General features: G+C 41.3%; 1 protein-coding gene across 2 annotated transcripts in view; it reads right to left on the reverse strand.

The window, feature by feature from the left end:
- Nucleotides 1–610: 610 nt before the first annotated feature.
- Nucleotides 611–24,165, reverse strand: part of CPVL (carboxypeptidase vitellogenic like) — a 142,122-nt gene continuing 118,567 nt past the window's right edge. For both annotated transcript variants that reach the window (XM_049893582.1, XM_049893583.1), the window contains exon 13: nt 611–1,095. In XM_049893582.1, the coding sequence (XP_049749539.1) occupies nt 985–1,095 (111 nt within the window). In that variant the 3' untranslated portion in view covers nt 611–984. The remainder of the gene's footprint in view (nt 1,096–24,165) is intronic.

Consider the following 24,165-nt stretch of genomic DNA (forward strand, 5'->3'; position numbering starts at 1 on the left):
GTGGATAATCTGAGAGAGGAGCGGTGTGGAAAGGCTAAATAGAATCACAGAGATGTGAGCACATGATGCCTAAATAGGAAGGCTGTGCCAAGATGTAATGATTTAACTGGAAAGTTACGAATGTATGTAGGTTTATAAATGTGTATCTGTTGATGCCAGGTGATCTCAAAATTGTCGGATAGTCCAACATTCTGCAAAATTTGGTTGTTCCTTATTTGGCCAAAAGAGGCAAACAGTTTAAAGCTCAAATTAACAATAGCTCATATAATTAATTTGGCCCATAGGTAGTTTGATAAATGTGTACACATCAAGTGACGCAATAAATCCAAATTCATGGAAAGGCAAAGATTCCGGATGTTTTCTAGATAAGATCCTCCGCTGGTCTTGAATTGGTACATCATTATTTTATGTATAAGATTTCTATTGCAAAGAATTTCAAACTACCTTTCATGCTAAGACTTTAAAAATTCCAGAGTCTCTTCCCCACCACTGTTATAACTTCATCCATCCCTTTGGTGATAACTCCACTGCTATTATTCAGTAACATTTAACAGATACCTTCGTAGATGACACGACACACTCTTCTGTAATTCACAGAACAAGGTGGTGTTACGACTTTGTTCCTTTATTGCACTTTTCATACACTCTCAGGCAGAATTAAAAATTCCAATGCAAGACCCCAACACCCCCTTATCCATTTCCATCTGAAGCAACATCACAGAACCCACTCTTTGCATCCTTGAAGTTAAACCATGTCATTCTCACTCATGTACAGCAGTTTTTAAAAGTGAATTTTGCAATAAACAATCTCCCGCCCCCTCTAAAAAATAAAAAAGCTCATTTGTTTCAAGGATAATTTTTACTGACAAGAAAGACTTTGCAGGTATAAAAAACATAATTTTCTTATCTATATGACATCTTCTGCAATAAAAGTTTTTCTTTTCAAAGATTAAAACCCCTAAAGGGTTCTTTCACGAAAGTGATTTATTCTTCATAAGGATCCCACCCTCTTTCAAAAACAAATCGATTCATCATGTCAAAAGATCTCAGAGGCTGGTCGTAGGGCAAGATGTGTCCTCCACCTCGAACGATCACCTGAAAGAAGAAAAAAATAAAAGGAAAATTAAAGTTTAGAGAAATAGATATTCTAAATATATGGAACATTTAAATTCAGATGAAAATATATTTAAAACTTACATGAACTACAGAACATATTCTACTAACTCATGCTTTTGGGTTATCTTGCTGTTGATAGCTTTATTTAAAAAAAAAACCCATCGCGGTCGAGTCGATTCCCACTCATAGCAACCCTATAGGACAGAGTAGACTCGCTCCATCGGGTTTCCAAGGCAGTTAGTGGATTTGAACTGCCGAGCTTTCAGTTAGCAGCTGAGGGCTTAACCACTGTGCCATGAGGGCTCCTCAGCTTTAATATAGATACCTTAAAGCAGGGAAGTTTTGAAATTACATAATTATTGAAGTTTCCACAAAGCTGCATTCATCTTTCACGTGTATAAGACTTGAAAATTACTCCTTATCTCTTTCCCCTTAGCTGCCTGCTCTTCTATGCTGCGCCCTAAGTCTTACCTGGTTAGGGCCCTGAGCTGGGTAATGGTGAGAGAACTGGCTAGAACCCTGGCTTCTTTTCTCCCTCTCTCTGTCTCTCCCCCGTCTCCCCCACTTTTTTCATTGTAGTGAAAATATATGCAACAAAACCAAACCAATTCAACAATTCCTACATGAATAATTCAGTATTGGTTACATCAAGTTGTGCAACCATTCTCACTATCCTTTTCCAAATTATTCCACCACCATTAACACAAATTGAATGCACCCTAAGCAAACACTCCCTCTTTCCCCTCCCTCCTACTCCTGGTAAGCACTACTAATCTTTGGTTTCTATATATTTGCTTATTTCACATACATGAAATGATACTGTATTTGTCCTTTTGTAACTTATTTTTTTTTCACTCAGCATGATGCTTGCTAGTAAAACCTTGACTTCTGATACAAAACATCAGTGTTCTTTCAGTCAGATCATAGTGCTTCCACACGTCTTTACATTCGAACAGAACCTTACAGTTTATTTACAGAATATTTTTACCCACCTGTCAACAGCTGTCTGAGGCAGGTAAGGGGGATAGGTCACAATTTACAGATGGGGCACTGGACTTAACTCCTGTCATATGCAAGTGGAATTTTGCTTTATGCTACAGTCCAGCAATAGTCATTTGTGTTTCATTGTGATTACCAAAGCCAAAAACCAATCCCGTTGCCATCGATTCGATTCCAACTCATAGCAACTCCATAGGTCAGAGCAGAACTGCCCCACAGGGTTTCCAAGGAGCTCCTGGTAGATCTGAACTGCCAACCTTTTGGTTAGCGGTCATGGCCCTTAACAGGGTTTCCTTCCGTTGTGATCACAGTGGGGCTCATAAACCATTCATGCCCACATTTGTATCTGGAACCCAACCCGCCCCACTTTTTGTCATAGACTGAAAGTAAACAAATGTGTGACAAGAACCCCTTCATGTGACTCCAGGGGAAAACTTTTGCTGTCCTCACAATCCCAGGCTAGAATTTTCTTCCCGTACATTCCCATCCAAACCTCCAGCTTTGGCAGGAATCTGATGAGTGATTTCTGTGCAACTTTAGCTCAGCTGAGGACACTTAGCCAAGTCATGTGTGTGACAAAATCCAGCTGCTTCAATTGGAAAGGAGTTTGGCAGCAATGATCCCGAACAGTAAAAACTGAATACCCAAGAGCAAAAGGTCAGTCAGCCTGCCTCCAGAACCAGAGCTTCAGCTAACGTGGTATAGCATAGTGCTTTCCAGCCTGGGCTCAGAAGTCAGAGTGGGGGTGCATGACTCAAGGCACAGCAAGCTGTGTGACCCCGGGCAAGTAACTTAACTTCTCTGAACCTCAATATCCTTAACTGTACAATAGGGAAAGCAGCATTACCTCTAGGGTAGTTGTGAGTTGTGTGAGGATTTAATGGAATAATGTCTGTGGAGCACCCAGCACTGTGCCTGCCATGTGAGGTACTCAATAAATTAACAGTTCTGATCACTGTTCTTCTAACAACTATCCCTATTCAAAATCCAAGATGCCTGTATCAACCTAACTACCCTAATACACCCAGTGTTCCTACCTTAACTTCAAAAATCTTGGTTAAAAGGGGTTGTCGAAAACAGTGATTTTCAAGCTTTAGCATGTACAAAAATACCTGGGCTTATTAAAACAGATTGCTGGGCCCCACCCCTAGAGTTCCCAGTCCTGAAGGTCTAGAGTTCTGGGTAATGCAAATGGTTAATGTGCTCAGTTGCTAACCTAAAGGTTGAGAGTTCAAGTCCACCCAGAGGTGCCTCAAAAGACAGACCTGGAGATCTACTTCCAAAACATCAACCACTGAAAACCCTGTGGAGCACAATTCTACTCTGACACACTGGGATCACGATGAGTCAGAATCAGCCCCACAGCAACTGCGGCTGTCTGGTGTAGGGTCCGAGAATTGGCCTTTCTAACAATGACAAGGTGACACGGACGCTGCTGGTCTCAGAGACTACTCCGAGAACCACTGTTTAGAAGAACTTTTTCTATCCTGTGACATACCAGTGAATTCGCTGTTTACATCAAGAGAGATTACAAGTAGAAATTTATCTAACACCTGCTCATGGCCTTCCCTTAGCTTATTTCTTTCTGATCACCTGCCCTCCCGTTATTTACACACGCATGCTCACACCCGCCTTCCAGGTCCCTGACAATCAAGGGGTGAAGAAGAGCTGAGGGGGCTGGGATGCTACATTTCTTACTCTCGGCGGCCCACCCGACCCCCGTCAGGTTTTTGAACTGCCTAATATAATGACCAAATGACATGGTAAATGGTGTCACTGGGATTAGAAAGAGAAGCTAGTTTGGGAACAAAGGCTATTTCACATGAAACTAAAATCCTAAATTAAGCGCATTCTCATACAGATTCACTCAGAGCATTTTACTGACCATAACCTCAGAAATAAATCTGAGTTCTGAAAAATAAACCCCTCTGTTGTTTATAGCCAAGCGATTCAACACTCGCAAATCAAGGCAACAGACCACTCTGTGGCATTTATAGAGGTGTGTAACAAAACGTGACAGGGCCATGAGTACATATTTAAGTGGGACAACATGGATCTCAAGACTGGCTGGATAGAAATGGCCTCATCGCCAGAAACTGTATATTTGGGTGCTTCCACGCTAGAGCTGAAAAATGCTACGCTCATGGACTCCAGATGTTCCAGGAGGGTCACAAATATGTCGTGAATTTAAAAAGGGTTACACAAACACTTTAAAGCTTCATTCCATTTTATCTTTTAGAAAACAATACAACTCTCCCTGGGACTAGAAACACTGAGTGTAGTAAAGGTTGCCCAGCTTTGTCTTTCTAGAACACAGAATGTCGAAGGAAATTCAATATGTGAATGTTGTTGATGTGGATGTCAGGGGAGGTTTCCCAGAGGCGGAGACCTCTGAGCTGGGACCTGAGGGAGATTGCTGAGCAGACAATGGTGGGTGGGGTGGGGGTGCAGCACTTCACTCCAGACAGAGGAAACTGTGGGTGCAAAGGCATCGAGGCATGAGCCACATGGCATGTGCAGTAACCTGCAAGTCGTTCTATTTATGAAGGGTGAAGGGTCAGAGGAGACAACAAGAGGGGAAGATGAACAGGTAAGTAGTAAGACCACGTGAAGCCCCATGTGACTCATGCTGGGACGAGTGGACCTTATCCTACAGGGTTTTTTTTTGTTTTGTTTTTTTTAATTGTTGCAAAATACACATACAGGAGCCAGCCCTGGTGGCTCAATGGTGAAGCACTTGGCTGCTAACCAAAAAGTCGGTGGTTCAAACCCACCCAGCTATGTTCCATAAGAGAAAGCCCCGACAATCAAGTCTGGTAAAGATTACAGAATAGAAAACCCTAAGAGACACTATGGGGCGCCATGAGTCAAAATCGACTAGATGGTACCTAACAACAACAAGAAAATACATGTAAAATAAAAATTATCATTTTAGCTATTTCAAAGTGTACAATTCAGTGGTATTTAGTACATTCACCATGTTTGGCAACTGTCACCACTATCTAGTTGCAGAACTTTTTCATCACCCCCAATGGAAACCCCACACCTTTCAACAGTCACTCCCACCAGCTCCTGGCAACCACCGATCTGCTTTCTGTCTCTATAGATTTGCCTTTCTGGATTTATCTTATAGGGTTTTAAGCAGGGTAGTGACATGCTCAGATTTGCAAGACAGAAGATGACTTTATATGTAACAAGGGGACTGACTTGGAGTGATGCTGGGGCAAAGAGGCAAATTAGGAGATGGACTACTGGTTCAAGTGAGAGATGACGTGGGCTCATGGCAGGGATGGTGAAAAGAGAATGGAGAAAAGTATGTATGGGTGGAACCAATAAAATTAGAGATTAATCAGGTATAAGGGTTAAATGGGGAAACTCTGGTGGTGTAGTGGTTAAGTGCTACAGCTGCTAACCCAAAGGTTGGCAGTTCAAATCCACCAGGTGCTCCTTGGAAACTCTATGGAGCAGTTCTACTCTGTCCTATAGGGTCGCTATGAGTCGGAATTGACTCGACGGCAGTGGGTTGTGGGTGGAAGGGTTAAATGAGAGGACACCCCCAACACATGCTCATATACCGTCTCCCCATTCCAATTTCTGACTTGAGCAGCTTATAAAGCGGTGGCGCTAGCAATCAGGGAAAGAGAAAAGAGACGTCATTTGGGAGAAGCAGGTTGGGAGGTGGATGACATAGGATAGATTCATGGTTTCTTTCTCCTGCTATGGAATGATGCAGACACTCAAGAGAATCTTGCTTGTTATGGTTTCTGATTTACATTAAAGTTCTTTTACTCTCTCTATTCCATTTCACACATTTACTAAATCTTAGCTTTTAGCCTTCAGATATTAACCATAATCAGAAATAAAATGAATATGCACTCAAATGAAAAAGAAAAGGTACATGGGAATGAGAGTAAAAAACAAGTCAAAGCTTGTTAGTAGCTACCTTGTAACAAAAGAATGAGGCAAGTCACTCTCAAAAACCAAGGCAGAGCTCCCCCAGTGTTCAGGGAAAATTATTCTTAAGATTCTCCACCCTACACTTCCAATGTAGCAAATGATTGTTGAATAGGAGAAAAGAAGCTTCTGGATGCTTCAGGAGACTCATCACTGTCGTACAGATTCTTAGAGTACTCAATACATGCCTTTTACGCTCCCATATAGTTCCCAAACTATCCAGTTGCCGCCGAGTTGATGCCAACTCATGGCGACCCATGTATGTTAGAATAGAACTGCACTCCATAGAGTTTTCATGGCTGTGACCTTTCAGAAGCAGATGGCCAGTTTTTCTTCCTAGGGGTTGCTGGGTGGGTTCAAACCGCCAACCTTGAGGTTAGTAGCCAGGTGCTTAACTGTATATGCTACCCAGGGACACAGCTCCCAGAGGGCTTCCTACGTACACCATCTTACATAATCAGTTCCAGTAATATAGTAATTTAGGACTTCTGACTATGACACAATCCTTCTTATCGAACCTCCCCTGGTCCACAAAAACAATAAAAACTATATTAGAAAAAAAAATTATAAAATAAAGCTGTTTAAAGGTATCAGAAAGCAACCAGAGCAGCCAGAGCTGGAGAGGTCAAGATCATGGAGAAAAGAGAATTGCAGAGAAGTGAATCTAACGTTTTGTGCTGATTTTTCCTTTGGGGCTTTCACTGATTTCTAAGCTTCTCTGAGCAGGAACCCAAGCAAAAAGTGACAGATAAAAGAATAAAAAGCTAAGAAGAACTTTCAACAGACTTACAGTATTTGGGAGACCAAAACTATAGAAACAAAAAACACAAAATACAGAGTTCAGGGCCTATCAAGGTGGTACAGCACTGGTAAGCACCCATAAATGACAAAGCCTTAGAAGGAATGAAAATCAGCAACAGATCAGCCCTCCCAAAACCTGAAATCCAGCCCTGAACCCCTGACTGGATCAAGGCAATCTGCCCCTACTCTAGCTGCCTTCCAGAAGAAAATTAAATCCTTTTATGTGGAAGAATATAACACTATTTCTCATATGTTTTTTCTCATATAATTTTTCCAACATTCAATAAAATTTAGTAGGCATCCCAAGAGACAAGATCAAATTCCTAAAAACTAAGAAAGAAAAAAAAAAGACAACAGAAAGAGACCATAAGTGATGCAGATGTTGGAACCACCAAGTATGTTTAAATAACTGCACAGAATATTCAGTAAGTTAGGTAACAAAATAGAGAATTCACTAGAGAACTAGACTATAGAACAAATGAATCAAATGGGAATTCAAAAACTAAAAATACAATGACTGAAATTAGGAACGAAGTAGATCAGCAGATTAGACATGGTAGAAGAAAGAATATATAAAACCGGAAGATACCTCAGTAGAAAATACCCAGACTGAAACATGAAGAAAAAAGGTATAGAAAATACACTTGAAACTACAAAATCTGTGACTTATGTAAAAAGAACTAGAATGGGAGACGGAGGGAACGGTACAAAAGGAAGAAGAAAACTTAAAATGGCTGAAAATTTTCCAGTATTGACAAGTCTTTAAGCCACAGTTTTGAGAAGCCCTATGAACCCAAACAGGATAAGTTCAAGTTAAAAAAAAAAAATCTAGGTACATTATAGTAAGCTGCTTGTTATGGACTGAATTGTGTCCCCCAAAATGTGTGTCAACTTGGCTAGGCCATGGTTCCCAGAATTGTGTGGTTGTCCTCCATTTTGTGATCTGATGTGTTTATCCTAATTGTTGTAAATCTTAACCTCTATGGTGTTAATAAGGCAGGATTAGAGGTAGTTATGTTAATGAGGTAGGACACACTCTACAAGATTAGACTGTATCTTAAGTCAATCTCTTTTGAGAGATAAAAAAGAGAAATGAGGAGAGGAGAGGGACCTCACTACCACCAAGCAAGAAGAACCAGGAGCAAAGCGTGTCCCTTGGACCTGGGGTCCATGTGCTGAGAAGCTCCTAGGGAAGGAGAAGATTGATGACAAAGACATTCCTCCAAAGTCTACAAAGAGAAAAGGCCTTCCCCTGGAGCCGGCACCCTGGATTCAGAGTTCTAACCTTGTAAACTGTGAGAAAGTAAATTTCTGTTTGTTAAAGCCATCTACTGGTGGTATTTCTGTTATAACAGCACTAGGTAACTAAGACATTGCTAAAAACCAAAGACTGGTAGAAAAATCTTAAAAGTTATGAGAGCAAAAGTGTTTTCAATATCTTCAAAGAAGCAATGATAACACGGAAAGCCGATTTATCAACAGAAATGATGAAAGCTAAAAAATAATGAAATGATATCTTTAAGGTTCTGAAAGAAAATAATTGCCAATATAGAATTTCTCCAGAAATGAAAGCCTTATAAAGATATTTTCAAAGAAAAAGAAAAACTGACTTTGGCTTAGTGACTTAACTGCCCCTATTTTCCCATCTGTAAAATGGAGATAAGAATTTGGGTGACCAATTGTCCCAGTTTGCCTCGGGGTTTGAGGGATTTCCTGGGACTCAGGATTTTCGATGCTACAATTGAAAAAGACCTAGGAAAACTGGGACGGTTGGTCACTCTAAGAACTTGACTTTTTGTGAGGAGTCAGAGGTAATACGTACAGACTGTTGCTTGGTACTCAGTCCACAAATGCATATTAAGCTTGAACTATGCACTGGTATAGGAAAAAAATAAGCACTCTACCAACGGTCATGAGTACTACTATTCTCTGAATTTTTATGGTCAAAGGAATATCTTTTCCCCTGAAGGAGGGGAGACAGAGCAGAAGTTATGACACTAATAAAAGTCATTACTATAATTTTTCAGAAAAAACAAAAATGATTTTAATATATTCTCCAGGAAGAGGGGTATTTCTCTTCCAGGCTTCTTTTATTTCCACACTATGAACTCTTCCTACCCCCGGGAAAGGTCCCAATTAAAGTATGAAAGCAGCTTGACTGTGACATCAAACCATCATCAATAGCGTCCACTTAACTGTGTCCACAGTGAATTTTATCCCTTAGGCCTGCCAATGCCATAACCCAGCCCATTCTTTTTCTCCACCCCTTTTTCCCCCTTTCATCACACGCACCAATGCCAAATACCCTCTTCTCCCCACACAGAAATGCCAAGCAAGCAAGACTTTACTTGTCTTAGCAGAATGTCAAAAAAGCAGTTCTGCATTTTTTCCCTTTCAGGAACCCAATTTACAACACAGGACTTGGTGCAATTAAAAAGTAATTGAAACTTCCCTTCTTCATTTTCTCATTCCTTGTCTGGCTCATATATCTGACCTCCACAAGGGGATAAAAGCACAATCTAGTTCATTATTTACCCTTACTGAATATCTAGTTTTATGACCTACATTTGTAGTTTTTTTTTTGGAGGCGAGAACAGGAGTGCGGGAAGAAAGGAAAGGGTTATAGCAGTAAATGCTCTCTGCCAGCAGTATTGTGAGGACCTACCAGGTACTGACTCGTCGTCTTCTAGTAACATAGACACAGGAGCCAGCCAACTTGCTAAAGCTTTACTTCCTTCTGGGCATATTAGCCAACAGCAGTGCAGGATGGTTCTAGCAATGGTATGCTAGAGCTCTCTTGCACTGGCTCAGGAGAGTCTCTTATGCACATCGCTGCCCAGCTCCATGTTTAGTGATGGTAAGTTGGTAGCTGGAAGTTAGCCACGCCCAGCTCCATGTTCAGTGATGGTAAATTGGTAGCTTGAAGTTAGCCACGCCCAGCTCCATGTTTAGTGATGGTAAGTTGGTAGCTTGAAGTTAGCCACGCCCAGCTCCATGTTTAGTGATGGTAAGTTGGTAGCTTGAAGTTAGCCACGCCCAGCTCCATGTTCAGTGATGGTAAGTAAGTTGGTAGCTGGAAGTTAGCCACGCCCAGCTCCATGTTCAGTGATGGTAAGTTGGTAGCTGGAAGTTAGCCATGGTGGGAGTATTTACACCATGGAAATTGGCAAGCACTGCATGTCAGACCTCCCACCTGAGCCAGTTTAACCACAGACTACTCATCCTCTCACATTTTGGTTCTTCTGGAGAAAGATGAAATATTTCCCAACATAAAAAAAAAAAAAATCTGTGCAAATAGGTAAATTATAAGGTCCAAAGCTTCTCTGAAACCTCAGCTCAGGGCCACGCTTCAAAAATTTGCAGAAAGACAAGAAAGTTCTGTTGCATCCTTCCATTACTACCTAGTCCCACTGAAAAAATGCTAGTATAATTGGTGATACCAGCGTCAGGATTGCACCACCATGTCCATGGGATCCCTCTGTTTGTATCAGACCCCCTGAGAAGCCCCAAAGCTGGTCTGGGTGGAACAATTGACCTTGGGTTCCCTATCACCAGCTTTTCTGTCCCTTCGCCTTCTAGCCCTTGCCCCTGGCCTGGTGTGCCCCTTTAGTCTTGTTTTGTTTTATGGACCTGTCTAATCTTTGGCTAAAGTGTGAACCTCAGGAGTAACTTCATTACTGAGCTAAAAGGGTGCTGGGGGACCATACTCTTGAGGTTTCTCCAGTCTCTGTCAGGCCAGCAAGTCTCGTCTTTCTTTGTGAGTTAGAATTTTTTTCTACATTTTTTTCCAGCTCTGTCCAGGGCCCTCTATTATGATTCCTGTCAGAGCAGTCAGTGGTGGTAGCCAGGCACCATCTCAGTCCGGTGGAGGCTGTGGTAGTTGTGGTCCATTAGTCTTTTGGACTAACATTTCCCTTGTGACTTTAGTTTTCTTCATTTTCCCTTGCTCCTGAAGGGGTGAGACCAGTGGAGTATCATAGATGGCCACTCACAGGCTTTTAAGACCCCAGCCTCTACTCAGCAAAGTAAAATGTAGAACATTTCTTTATAACTATGTTATGCCAATCGAGCTAGATGTTCCCCAAGACCATGGTCCCCACAGCCCTCAGCCCAGCAATTTGGTTCCTCAGGGAGTTTGGATGTGTCTGTGGAGCTTCTATGACCTTGCCTCGTACAAGTGGTGCTGGCTGCCCCAGTACTGCCAAATGGCACGATGTTTTCATGGTAGCATTTGTTGAGATAAAGCAAGGCACATGGTTTTTACTACCAAAGCAAAAACTATGCAGCACAAACATGGTGCCGTTAGTCCAGTTGACAATGAGATGATTTCGGAACACAACTGTTTGGACACAGAAAAGGATTCTGCTTGAATTAAAGCTTTATTTTCTTCCTTCCCACTGCCTAGTGTTCTCCCACACTCCACCTCTATCTTATTTGTTTATTTTCTGGCTTTGTTTAACATTCCTAGAAGTTATTTTGTGAGTTTTTGGTTACACTTTAAAACAAAAAGTTACTGTTTAAAAAGCAAATCCCAATTCCCTCTTTGTTTCTCAAATTCCAATAATTTTAAAAACTCATTCTTCATGTGTGGATAATACTTTAAATTTTAGGCTTCTTAGTATTTATTCACTTTCATTTAATGAAATGGTTCTCCGTTAAATTTCAGTAGATTATTAAAAGCCATTCAACAGCTAAGATAAAATTATGCATCGTTGCCTAGCTGTTATACCTCAGTAAATAGATTTGCTAGCCAATTTATATTTTAAATAATACAATAAATTAGCTCCCCAAGTATTAACTAAGTGCATATTTGGGCAGCTTAATTTAGAAGCATTCTTTTTATGCTAATCGTTACTCTCTAATGAAATAGACCCACATGATCTGTGCAGGCTGTTCTGACTCTTGGCAAACAATCAGAGTAAAACTGGGAGATGAAGTTGCTGTTGTTTATTACTTCCTTTGTTTTCAAGAAGTTTTTTTTTTTTTTAGGAAAAGGAAAAACAAACAATCAACTTTTTTTTTTTTTTTAAAGAGAGGGTGCTCTAGTTAGCACTGCAGTTATGTAATGGTTACCACTCCTTCCATGAATTTGTTACCTAGGATAGCTCTCAATTTTTTTTCTCCTATGTGACACAGAAAGGAAATCGTCTTTAGCTGACATAAATAGTCATCATTTAGCTTGAAGGAAATTGTATTGAACTATGTATTATCTCAGCATGTCTAGTCAATTTCCTGGAAGGCATCTGGTGTGTACATTTGGTGAGCAAACACAGCACTCCTTCTGAGAACTGTAGTGTTAAAAACACACACACAAAAAAGGAGGGTGGGGGTGAAGTTGTTGTCAGTTGCCATCGAGTTCATTCCAACTCAAGGTGACCCAGTGTATTATAGAGTAAAACTGCTCCACAGAGTTGTCTTGGCTGTAATCTTAACAGAAGCAGATTGCCAGACCTGTACTTCTGCAGCACCCCTGTAGGGGGGGTTGGAACCGCCAGCCTTTGGGTTAGTAGCGGAGTGCAAACCGTCTGCACCACCCAGGGGGACAAGGTAGGGGTCGGTTTGATTTTAACTCAGTGAACATTTACTGAGTGTCCGGAACTGTGCTAAGGGCTGTGCTATGCAGCTAAATGACACGTTATTCCTGTCCTCAAGGAGCTGAGCGTCAACGAGGGGTGGAAGGGAATTAAAGTGAAATGATAAAACACCAGCATGGTGGATGCAACAGGACATGCACACAGATAGAGGGGGATGCAAGGAAGGAGATGTTCCAAGGAAGTAATCAAGGAGAGCTTCCTGGAGGGAATGCTGGAGCTTAGCAAATTGGGGTTTTGGAGGCAATAGGAGTAGAAAGAGCCTTATAAAGAAAGGGGGAGAGAATCACAGGTGAATTGCTGGCTGATGAAATAGTACAGAGTTTGGGAAACTGTAAGGCATTTTGTTTTTTCAGGATTATAATTAAGAAGGGAGAGTGAGATGTTAGGTTGAGGCAGTAAACAAAGGCTAGATTATATGTATAAATGTTGCTGTTGAATTGATTCTGACTCATAGTGACCCTACAGGACTGAGTAGAACTGCCCCATGGGGTTTCCAAGGAGCAGTTGGTGGATTTGAACTGCCAGCCTTTAGTTAGCCGCCAAGCTTTTAATCACTGCACCATCAGCACTCCATATACATATGGAGCTGCTAACCAAAAGGCTGGCAGTTCGAATCCAGCAGCTGCTCCTTGGAAACCCCATGGGGCAGTTCTACTCTGTCCTATAGGGTCCCTATGAATCCGAATCAACTCAACAGCAATGGGCTCGGTTTATTTACACGTATATATATGTGTGTGTATGTATATACACATCTATATCGATACACGCATATATGTATATACACATATATCTTTACTACTCCATGTAAAGGAGCTTGGACCTTATCCTGAAGGTATCAGGGAGTTAGTGAGAGGTTCAAACAGGCGAAACCACAATCAGACATGCATTTTTGGAAAAAGCATAGCAGGGAGGGTAGATTGGAGAAGTGGAAAGACAGGTAAGACCAACCAAGGAAGCTACTGTGAAAGAAAAAAAGTTAAAACAATGACAACCTTAAAAACATATCCAGAGTGTTCCTGAATAATACCTTTTAAAGTTTGTGCATTTTCTTCAAACACTACAAAACAGAACTATTCCATTTTAGAATTCATGGCCATTGGTTTCTTTAAAATGTCCCTAAAATGCTGTCTTTTTTTTTTTTTAATTGGTTTGTACATATTCAGCACTTTTTTAAAAGTACTTCTATGTGATTAGTGTGTAGAGTGCTAGGAAATGAATAAAATCAGGCCAGAGAGAAGGATACAAAAAAGCAGATGGGAGAAATGCTAGCTAAGGAATTAGGCCAGTTATATTTACCAATTACTGTTCTTCCTCTTAATTTTCTGGTAAGACCCACAGTGAGGCAACTGGCTAATAATTTCTCTTCCTTGTTTTAAAGGAAAAGTGATGGAAGTGAAGGGACTTGGGCTGTGTCTGAAAAGGATTCAGATCTTTCTCCCTATGGCCCAGTCAGCTTGCCAGCAAATCCAGGCCATACATTGGAATCTGTCTATTTTATTCACTGCTTCTAATTACTGAGTCACCGAGCTACCATTGGTAGAGTTGCATTGAAAAGGTGCTGAAGGAATAAATTTTTTTTTTTTTAAGCTCAATAGGTTGGTAGCAAAACCTCAGCACAGGACACCTAGACAGAAGGATATACCTGCAAAACCAAATCGCTGGTAGGACTTGGACATGATCAGTCTACTCCACCCTTTCACTGTGTGTGGATGTTGCAGTTCTTCAATTTGATGGTGGCCAGGAAAGAAAATGGAAAAAATAGCAACAGAAAAACAAGATGAACCACGAATGTTAAAGATGGAAAAAGACATTAAGCCTCCCTTTAGTTAACACATCCTGGTAAAAGAAGACTATAGACAAGTCTAAGTATCAGTGAGACCATAGAACAGCCAGACCTCTTATACACTACTGGCAATAATACAATCAGTTTGGAAACAGTGAATTTATCAATTCTACCTCTAGGCTTTATACTTAGAGAAATTCTTGCATGCAGGCACAAAGAGGTATGTGCAAGAATATTCACAGCAGCACTATTTGTAATGGATAAAAACTGGAAACAACCCAAATGTCCATCAGTAGTGGACCACATGAACAATACACTCATGCAAGGATCCTTGGTGGTGCAAGTGTTAAGCAGTTGGCTGCAAACTGAAAGGTGGAACCCACTAGTGGCTCCATGGAAGAAATGACCTGGCCATCTGCTCCCAAAAAGATTACATCCTAGGACACTCTATGGGACAGTTATACTCTGCCCTGTACAGCTGCTATGAGTTGGAATCAACTCTACAGCACACAACAACAACATACTCAATGGAATACTATGCAGTAATGAAAAAGAATGAAGAACAACTTCACCTACCAGCCTGGATGAACCTCACGTAGTGCTGAATAGCAAAAGTATATTATTGAAGAATAATTCCTTTTCATAAGGTTGAACAATAAAAGTAAAATACTGTTTAGGGATACACCTATCTGTAGTGCCATGGATTGAATTGTGTCCCCCCAAAATATGTGCATCAATTTGGCTAGGCCATGATTCTTAGTATCATGTGACTGTCTACCATTTTGTTGTCTGATGTGATGTTCCTGTGTTGTAAATCCTATCTCCATGATGTTAAAGAGATAGGATTCATGGCAGTTATGTTAATGATGCAGGACTCAACCCACAAGATTAGATAGTGTCTTAAGCCAATCTCTTTTGCGATATAAAAGAGAGAAGTGAGTAGAGAGACATGGGGAGCTCATACTATCAAGAAAGCAGCTCCAGGAGCAAAGCTCATCCTTTCTGGGGTTCCTGCCCGGAAAAGCTCCTAGACCAAGAGAAGATTGATGACGAGGACCTTCCTCCAGTGCCGACAGAGAGAGATAGGCTTCCTCTGGAGTTGGTTCCCTGAATTCGGACTTCTAGCCTACTAGACTGTGAAAGAATAAGCTTCTGTTTGTTAAAGCCACCCAGGTGTGGTATTTCTGTTATAGCAGCACTAGATAACTAAGATATGTAGTAAAATTATTAATTAAATGTAAAGTAAGGGGATGATAAGAACAAAATTCATGACAGTGGCTTATCTCCAGGGGCAATAAGCAAAGGGGATGGAATGGAGAGAACAAACTACCGGTCATATTGCATTTCTGGGTGGTGAATAGTGTTCATTTCTCTTCATTTGTGTTATCTTACACAGGTATTATAAATATGTCTTTGTATGTGTTCAATATTAATAAAAAAGAAAAGAATAACCACCCATGGATGCTGCAAAGTTTACAAAAATGAATCTTTAAGAAATTTAACGTGTTATCTGCTATGCCCAATGCAGAGACGAAGAGACGGACCCTATGTCTGAAAACAGTCAGTGGGGAGGAGTTGGAGAACCAATTCAGTTGCAACAAAGGCAAAACCGGGAAGTCCCCCTCTGTGAAACAGCTCTGCGAAGACAGAGCTGGTGCCAGAATCCAGACCTTGGACTCCGGTTGCTGTATACAAAAATGAAAGCTAGGAACAAAAATAAACACCCATGTCTTCAGGATGGAGAACAGAAGAGCAATAAGTTGTCAAATATTGGAGTTTTGGTTTTATTAGTTTGATTTTTAGTTTATCTCTCCAAATCTAAGTTCCTTCCTATATTTTCTTTCTTCCCTGTTTCTACATATTAGAGGCTCCGTATGAATGAAAACAAAAGTTGGAGGCTTCATTTATTGTCAACAGGGATGTTTCAGGTTGTTTTTAAACCAGAAGATAACAAAATGCTTTAGAAACATCTTATTATTCAATGTAGCCACATTTGTTTGCTATTATTAGTCTGTCACTTAGCAAAATGTCAAACATTTTCCCTAACCCTCTCTGCTTCTACCTTTCCACCAAGAGTTTCCTTGTTACGTTAAGTTAAAACTGGGTACAATTGCAGTAGTTGCACCCATGTCATCATCTGAGCCTTTAAGACACAGTATCACCCAAAGACCCTTTGGACTATGGCTGCTAACCAAAAGGTCAGTAGTTCGAATCCACAGCGGCACCTCGGAAACTCTATGGGGCAGTTGTACTCTGTTGTATAGGGTCGCTATGCATCAGAATCGACTCTATGGCAATGGGCTTTAAGGATCCTGTTAGAGGGAAAGCCTCTTGACTTGTGGAAAGAGATCAATGCTAGGAGGGGTCAATAACAGCAACAGAAACATATTTATTACATGTTGTAGGTGCCCGGTGGAGCATCAGGTAATTTATAAGCATTATCTCAATTAATCCTAACAACTAATTCTGTGAGAGAGGTAGGTATTAATATTATCCCCATTTCACAGATTAGGAATTAAGAAACTTGCCCAAGGTCACACACCTAGTAAGTGGTAGAGCAGGGATCTAATTCAGGCTTAATATAGTATTCATTCTCTTAATCCCTCTACTATAATGTCACTTGAATATGGTGATGGTAGAAGTAGTTAGAATCACCACTGTAATAAACTAGGAAGACCCCCTTTAAAGTATTATAAAACAAAGATGTGACTTTGAGGACTAAGGTGTGCCTGGCCCAAGCCATGGTATTTTCAATCACCTCACATGCATGCAAAAGCTGGACAATGAATAAGGAAGACCAAAGAAGAATTGATGCCTTTGAGTTATGGTGTTGTGAAGAATACTGAATATACATACCATATACTGTTGGAAGAACGAACAAATCTGTCTTGGAAGTATGGCCAGAATGCTCCTTAGAAGCGAAGATGGAGAGACTTTGTCTTATATACTTTGGACATGTATCAGGAGGGACCAGTCCCTGAGAAGGACATCATGCTTGGTAAAGTAGAGGGTCAATGAAAAAGAGGAAAACCCTCAATATGATGGATTGACACAGTGGCTACAACAATGGGTTCAAGCATAACAACAACAATAAGGATGGTGCAGGATCGGGCAGTGTTTCATTCTGTTGTATACAGGGTGGCTAAGAGTTGGAATGACTCGGTGGTATCTAACAACAATGACAATTCAAGTCTCCTTGAAACCTAAGCTCATAATTTCCCAACCTGGGGTCATCAAATGTGGTCTGTAGTGTGGGCTGGGAATGGTCTATTATTTTCAACCATTCACATAGTCTAAAGCATGGCTTCTTAGTCTTTTTTGTGCAATGGATTCCAATAGCTGTCTGGTACAGCCTATGGACATCTTCACAGAATGTTTTTAAATTCATTACACACATACAGAGACACACACACATTATATAGATTACGAAGAAAACGGATGACATTTAAATTACCAAAACGGTAAAAAGTAAATTTTTGATACAGCAGTATGTGTACTTCTACATTAACACGTTCAGTAACAAGAGCAAGCAGTGAGCCTGATTATTACTGTAATTTTAAGGTAGTGATGAGCACACTGTATCTGTGATAACTATATGTGATATGCAAATATCTCTGCTTTCTGTTGGTGACAAAGTCGAAGGTACTGCTACTGCCACTGTGATCTGTTGCCTACATTCATAATGGAAGGAAATGCTACATTTTGTAATTCGCAATGGAAAGAAATACTATTTCAGTTAAAGGTTAGTGAAAATAAAAATGTCTTTCTCCCCCTTCCAAGTTCACTGACCCCTTGAATTCTAACTACTGACTCTCTATTCCAGGTTGTTGTTGTTAGGTCCTGTCTAGTTGGTTCCAACTCATAGCAACCCTATAGGTCAGAGTAGAACTGCCATAGGGTTTCCAAGGAGCGGCTGGTGGATTTGAACTGCTGACCTTTTGGTTAGCAGCTGAGCTCTTAACCACTGTGTCACCAGGAGTCCTATTCCAGGTTAAGAACCCTTATTAAATAACCTAACGATTACCTAGTGGAAATGCTAAATTTACTCATGATAAGACTTCATGACCTAAATCATTGCCCTTTTTTTTTTGCTTTGACATTGAATTATATCAATCCATAATAGAATCTTTGATCAATAATTAATATTCAGAAACAAATTCAATGTGACTATTGGACAAAATCTTTGCTGGGAACCTCAGGCTGGGTGATGTGTAAAGTAGAGCCTGCTTGATAGAGTTGTATCTTTGTGGCAAAGCAACACACACACTACCATCTAAGGACATTGCATACCAGGACCCCATGATTTCACTATAGTACAAAACCCTAATGGGAAAAGGAAGCTGATGTTTGAATAAATAAAAGAGTTTTTCTATGAGTCTAAATTACCAGTGGTCTATCAGTGTTTTGAGTGAACAAAGACCACTTGTGAACCTACAATGCATGACAGGGACTGAAGCTTAGTTTAGGTTTTGGCTAAGGATTTCAGAGAATCAGAGCCATATCAGTGGATACCATTGACTAGAAGACACTTTTCTAACAGTGATGCTTCAAATCAATGGCTGGTTTGTTAAGAGAAAAACTGTGGTCTCAAATTTCTAGTTGGCCTGTAAAGTAAGTAAAATCGGTTAGGATTTAGAGCAACCTTTAAGCATCACAATGGAAGTTTATCCAAACAGAAGCCACATGGAATTTCTGCAGATGGAGCCTATTTTAGTATCAACAGAGCAACAAAAGACCTCATAGCTTAGGGTACTGGTTCCTGAAACTGGCTGCATATTAGAATTCCTATAGGGAGCTTAAATACTGATGCCCAGGTCCTATCCCAGACCAATAAAATGCAGACTAGCTGGAGATGGGGCCTGGGAATCTATATTTGCAAAGGGTTAGTCACACTGTGTTAGGAAAATGTGGCACAAAGTTAAGTGCTCAGCTGCTAACCAAAAGTTCCAGCGGTTCTGCAGGAGAAAGACCCGACAATCTGCTCCTGTAAAGGTTATAGCCTAGAAAACTCTATGGGGTAGTTCTACTTTGTCATGTGGTGTTGCTATGAGTTGAAAATCAACTTGATGACTCCTAACAACAACAAAATGCATTAATGATGGTCACAAATTCCTTGCCATTCCTATCATCAAGAGAAAACTGGGGGTGCTCTGTGATTTCTGTTGACCAAAAGAAGGCAGTGCAAGTGATATGCTAAACGGCCAGGAGCTTCTGCTTCTTCAGTTTGAGAGATCAGCTGCCATGTTGTGAGGAAGTCTGTACCACATGCTTACATGATTAGAGGCCATATGGAGAAAGTGCTGGGGGAGAAAAGGCTAGCTTGGATGCTCCAGCTTTCACCAAACTCCCAGCTGAATGAATGTGTGACCTCAGCCTACGTCATGTGAATCAGAAGAACCATCCAGCTGAGCCCATTCAACCTCCATAATTGCAAGAAATAATAAATTATTATTTTAAGGCACTGAGTTTTGTAGTGATTTGTTGTGTCTCAATAAATAACTGAAAAAGGAACGTTTTTAGTGACAACTCTTTATTCTTTTTCCTGAGAAGTCTGTTGTTCCTGTTTTGGAATCTTAATATGAATTGAAGACCAAGTCTGGATCTATCTTTCTAATACAGGTAAAAGATACAATTACACTGGGAGTTTAACATATAGCATGCAAACAAAGGAAGCTCAACCACTAGCTCTTACAGCCTTCCCCCTGAGAGCTCACAATTACATTATTTGGGTGGTCTTGGTGGTAGACACAGTAATGCACCATCAGATCTCCCTCAAGGATGGACTTCCGGGAGTGTAACCAGCAGGAAGCCTCCAGCTACCAGCATCTTCAGGTCTGCCCAAGGTGATGCCTTCCTGGGGAAGCCCACATTTGGTGACTGAGTGAGGTGGGAATATAAAGGGTGGCCATTTTGGTCCAATGTGGTGGGACACTGATGGAAAATGCTCTCCCCAGAGCTCTCTGCCAGGTTGGCCAAGGCTTTGTTGGGTCTGTATCACAGTTTGATTGCTTCCTATATCCAATCCTGCCTCTTCCCTCTTTCTCTTCATAGCTATTGATCCCTAATAAACATCTTGCACCCATAATTTTGCCTCAGTACTTACTTCTGGAGAACCTAACCTGTGATTGCCTTGATGTTCTCTGATGATTGTTGTTATTAGTTGCTGTCGAGTTGATTCCAACTCAGGGCAACCCCATGTGTGCAGAGTAGAATGCTCCCCATGGTTTTCAAGGCTGTGGCTTTTTGGGAGCAGTTTGCCAGGTCTGTCTTCTGGGACACCTCTAGGTGGATTCGAACTGCCAACATTTCAGTTAGCAGGCTGGCAGTTAAACATTTGTGCCACCCCAAGACTCCTTCTCCAATGATATCAAGTCTTATTACTGGGGGGGGGGGGCAGGGAAGGGCTTTATTGCTATGCTCAGGTTTTCTGCCCACAGTCTGACTCCCAAAAGTAAACAGAAGAACCTTCCCGAGGTCTAGAAACTGGACACAAAGAACCTCTGATTCAGAACATTTTTCTTTGTAGAAAGCCACAGAGCTGGGGGAGAAATGAAGATTCTGTTTCTGCAAAAATTTCTGCAACAAAGCCAAGACATTTTTCCAGGGAATTAGCTGCATTTGATAGTCATTGTCTCAAATCTATTTAACAGTTTCCGCCACTTAAAAAAAAATTAACTTCTTATCCCCTCTCAACTAGTCAAATGCAAAAGTCAGGCTCACTGCTCTTTGCTTCCTCTAATGTCAGTGCAACTAAGGACTTCCTGAAGACCTTTCTGGAACGGTTAGGTCCTTCATGAACAGCTCATAATGCTCCCTAAGCTATTTAAAATTCTAAAAAACAATGAACTGTCAGCAGGAAATCCAAGAAAGGCAGGTGGCCAGCTCTCTGTCATTGCTTCTTTGGATTATCCATGGAAACGTTTAAGTCCTAGCCTGAAGTTCCATTCTACTCAAAGGATTTCAGCCATTTTGTTCTCCATTTTGTTGTTATTGTGTGTAGTCAAAGAAACAAAATAAGGTTATCATTAGTTTTAGAAAAGCCCAATTAGGAAGCTGTGGTTTTGATTCTCTCTAATCTTTCTCTATCATACTCCTTCTTGTAAGCGCTCTCTTTCTTTTAGGGAACACCGTGGGGTCCTGGATGTGCTGCCAACTATACCATCCACCACTTACATCCCAGCCCCACTCTTGCCTCCACCACTACATACACATTCCAAGGACAGGCATGTAGGCTGGATTTGGTCAAAAGGAGTATTCCATCCCTTCCCACCCCACTGCCCCTCACAGGTACTTACAGGCACTGTGGCTCAATGAAAAGAACAAGGTTTGGGGAGTCAGATCTATTTGAAGCCTATGATGGGTAGTTTTGTGCGTCAACTTGGAGAGGCCGCAGTACACAGGTATTCAATCAAATGCTAATCTAGGTGTTTCTGTGACGGTGTTTTGTAGGGTGGTTAACATCTATAGTCAGTTGACTTTAATTAAGGAGTTTATCCTAGGTAATGTGGGTAGGGGTCGTCCAACTGGTTAAAAGCCCTTAAGAGCAAAAACTGAGGGTTCTCAGAGAAGAAGAAATTCTGCCTCAAGACAGCAACATCAGCTCCTGCTGAGTTTTCAGCCCATTGGCTTGCTGTACAGATTTCAGATTCAAGACCGCAATGTCCACTCCTGCTGAGTTCCAACCTGCCAGCAGCCCTACAAAATTTAAACTTGCTAGCACCCATAACTGCATAAGCCAATTCCTTAAAATATATATACATACACACACACACATATACATACACACCTATACACACATACATATACACATGCATACATACATATATATACATGTATGTATTTATGTACATATATATGGAGCCCTGGTGGCACAGTGGTTAAGAACTACAGCTGCTAACCAAAAGGTCGGCAGTTTGAATCCACCAGCTGCTCCTTGGAAACCCTATGGGGCAGTTCTACTCTGTCCTATAGGGTTGCTATGAGTCGGAATCGAGTCGACGGCAAAAAGTTTTTTTTTTTTTTTTTTTTTTGGTTTTACATATATACATATCCTCTTTCTCTGGGGAAACCTGAATGATTTAAAGCAAGTTTCTTGGGTGAAGCTTCTGTTTCCACGTTTGAAAATCAGTAAATACCATGATATACTTTACAGGGTAGCTAATAGGATTCCACAAACTTGTGGAAAAAAGTTCATGGCAGACCACAGGTCTGAGAGCTCCTAAATGCTGAGTAATTGGTAGCCATCATGAACGCCTTCTTTGACCTTCCCCATATCCCTATGGAGTGACTGTTCTCACTCAGATTTTATAGAAACAAGCAACCAGCCCACAGCTAGTAAGTGGCAAAATTGAAATTCCAACCAGGTTTGTCTAACTCAAAAGTCCATCCTTCTCTCATTGCACCACATGGTGGCTCCAAATGGCCATGACTCTCCAAAACAGTCAAGCTTTGGGGGTGGTATCCTCCTTCCCTTCATTTTCTCTGGACATACCCTCTAGCTGGAGGCCTGCCTCCTGTTGGAAACGAGGACATGGTAAGAGAAGCCCCTGCGGAGAGTGAGGTCAACCATAGGCCTGACGGCTCCATTAGCCAAATCTGCGGGTTTAGGGTCAGTACGTAGGTGAGGATCACAGTTTGTGCTTTAGAGGGACAGAAAGGCTTAGTATGGCTGCCCCAGGAGACCATGAGGGTGATGCTGGCAGGCTGTGCTCTCCCTGCGGATATCTAGCCTCTAAACTGTTGGGGATACACAGTAGACACCACCTCTCGGACAGGGCTCGGTGTTCATAGCTTGAACATTCCAAAGCTTACTTCCCCACCTCTATTTCAAGAGCTCAGAATTAAGCATCAAGAAGGTGTTCTCATGAAGCAGGTAGAGGCTCTTCTTCCAAAAAATTTCCTAACACAACTCCTTTTTCCAAGGTCTCCCCCTTTCCTGATCTCTCCATGCTAAATTTCTCCTACTGCTGTCACTTTAAACTTCCCAAAGAACAGCTTCAAAATGTGCTCAAAAACCTTCATTGGCTCCCCACTGCTTAAGCAATAGAATATCACCGCTTAGCCTACCATCAAGGCAACCTGTTCCTCCAGTTTCTTTCCCAGCTGTCATTCTCTAGGTTCCAGATAAACCAGACTATGCACTCTACCCCGTGCCCCACCTTATACTTTCCTCCAGCTCCATGGATCTGTCCGCCATGTTCTCTCCGCTCATTTTAGCACATTTCAGTGTATGTTCTTCTATTAATATCGGAAACTCCCAGATAACACCATGGCTTTTCTTAACATTGCATGAACCTGGCCTTACCATCAATTAACCTCTAACCTGTTGCAGTTGAGTCAGTTCTGACTCACGGTGACCTCACGTGTTAAGAGTAGAAGTACTCTGTAGCTATACCATTACAGATGCAGACTGCCACGGCTTTCTTCCACAGTGCTGCCAGATGAGTTTGAACTGCCAACCTTTTGGTTAGCAGGTGAGCACAAGCCATTCGTGCCACCCAGGGACCTAACTAACCCATACTGCCTCCAAAAAATCTGATACTCTGTCTGTAGGAGGTGGGTACCACAAATTCGGTTTCAGAGCTAATACTAGATATGAAACACATGATTTCTCAGGCCCCTGCTTTGATTATGGCAGAAGTGTACATAGGCTCCAACTCTAACTGTCCCAGCATACTGCTGTGTAGCCATCATTCATTCCAAAGGGGGTTACCCTGGGGAAGTAAAACTACCCGGGCTAGAATCTCATCCCAGCCCTGACATGAAATGGCTAGGAGACCTTGGGCAAGTCACTCAACCTCTGGGCTTCAGTTTCCTCATCTGCTCCACTTGTAAAATGTTACCTAGCTAATGTAATCCACTCTGTAATTATTGAATAAATCGGAATTGACATTGATGACATAAAATAAAAATAATAGG

Source organism: Elephas maximus, chromosome 8 (assembly GCF_024166365.1).
Source record: "Elephas maximus indicus isolate mEleMax1 chromosome 8, mEleMax1 primary haplotype, whole genome shotgun sequence".
Classification (NCBI taxonomy): Eukaryota; Metazoa; Chordata; class Mammalia; order Proboscidea; family Elephantidae; genus Elephas; species Elephas maximus.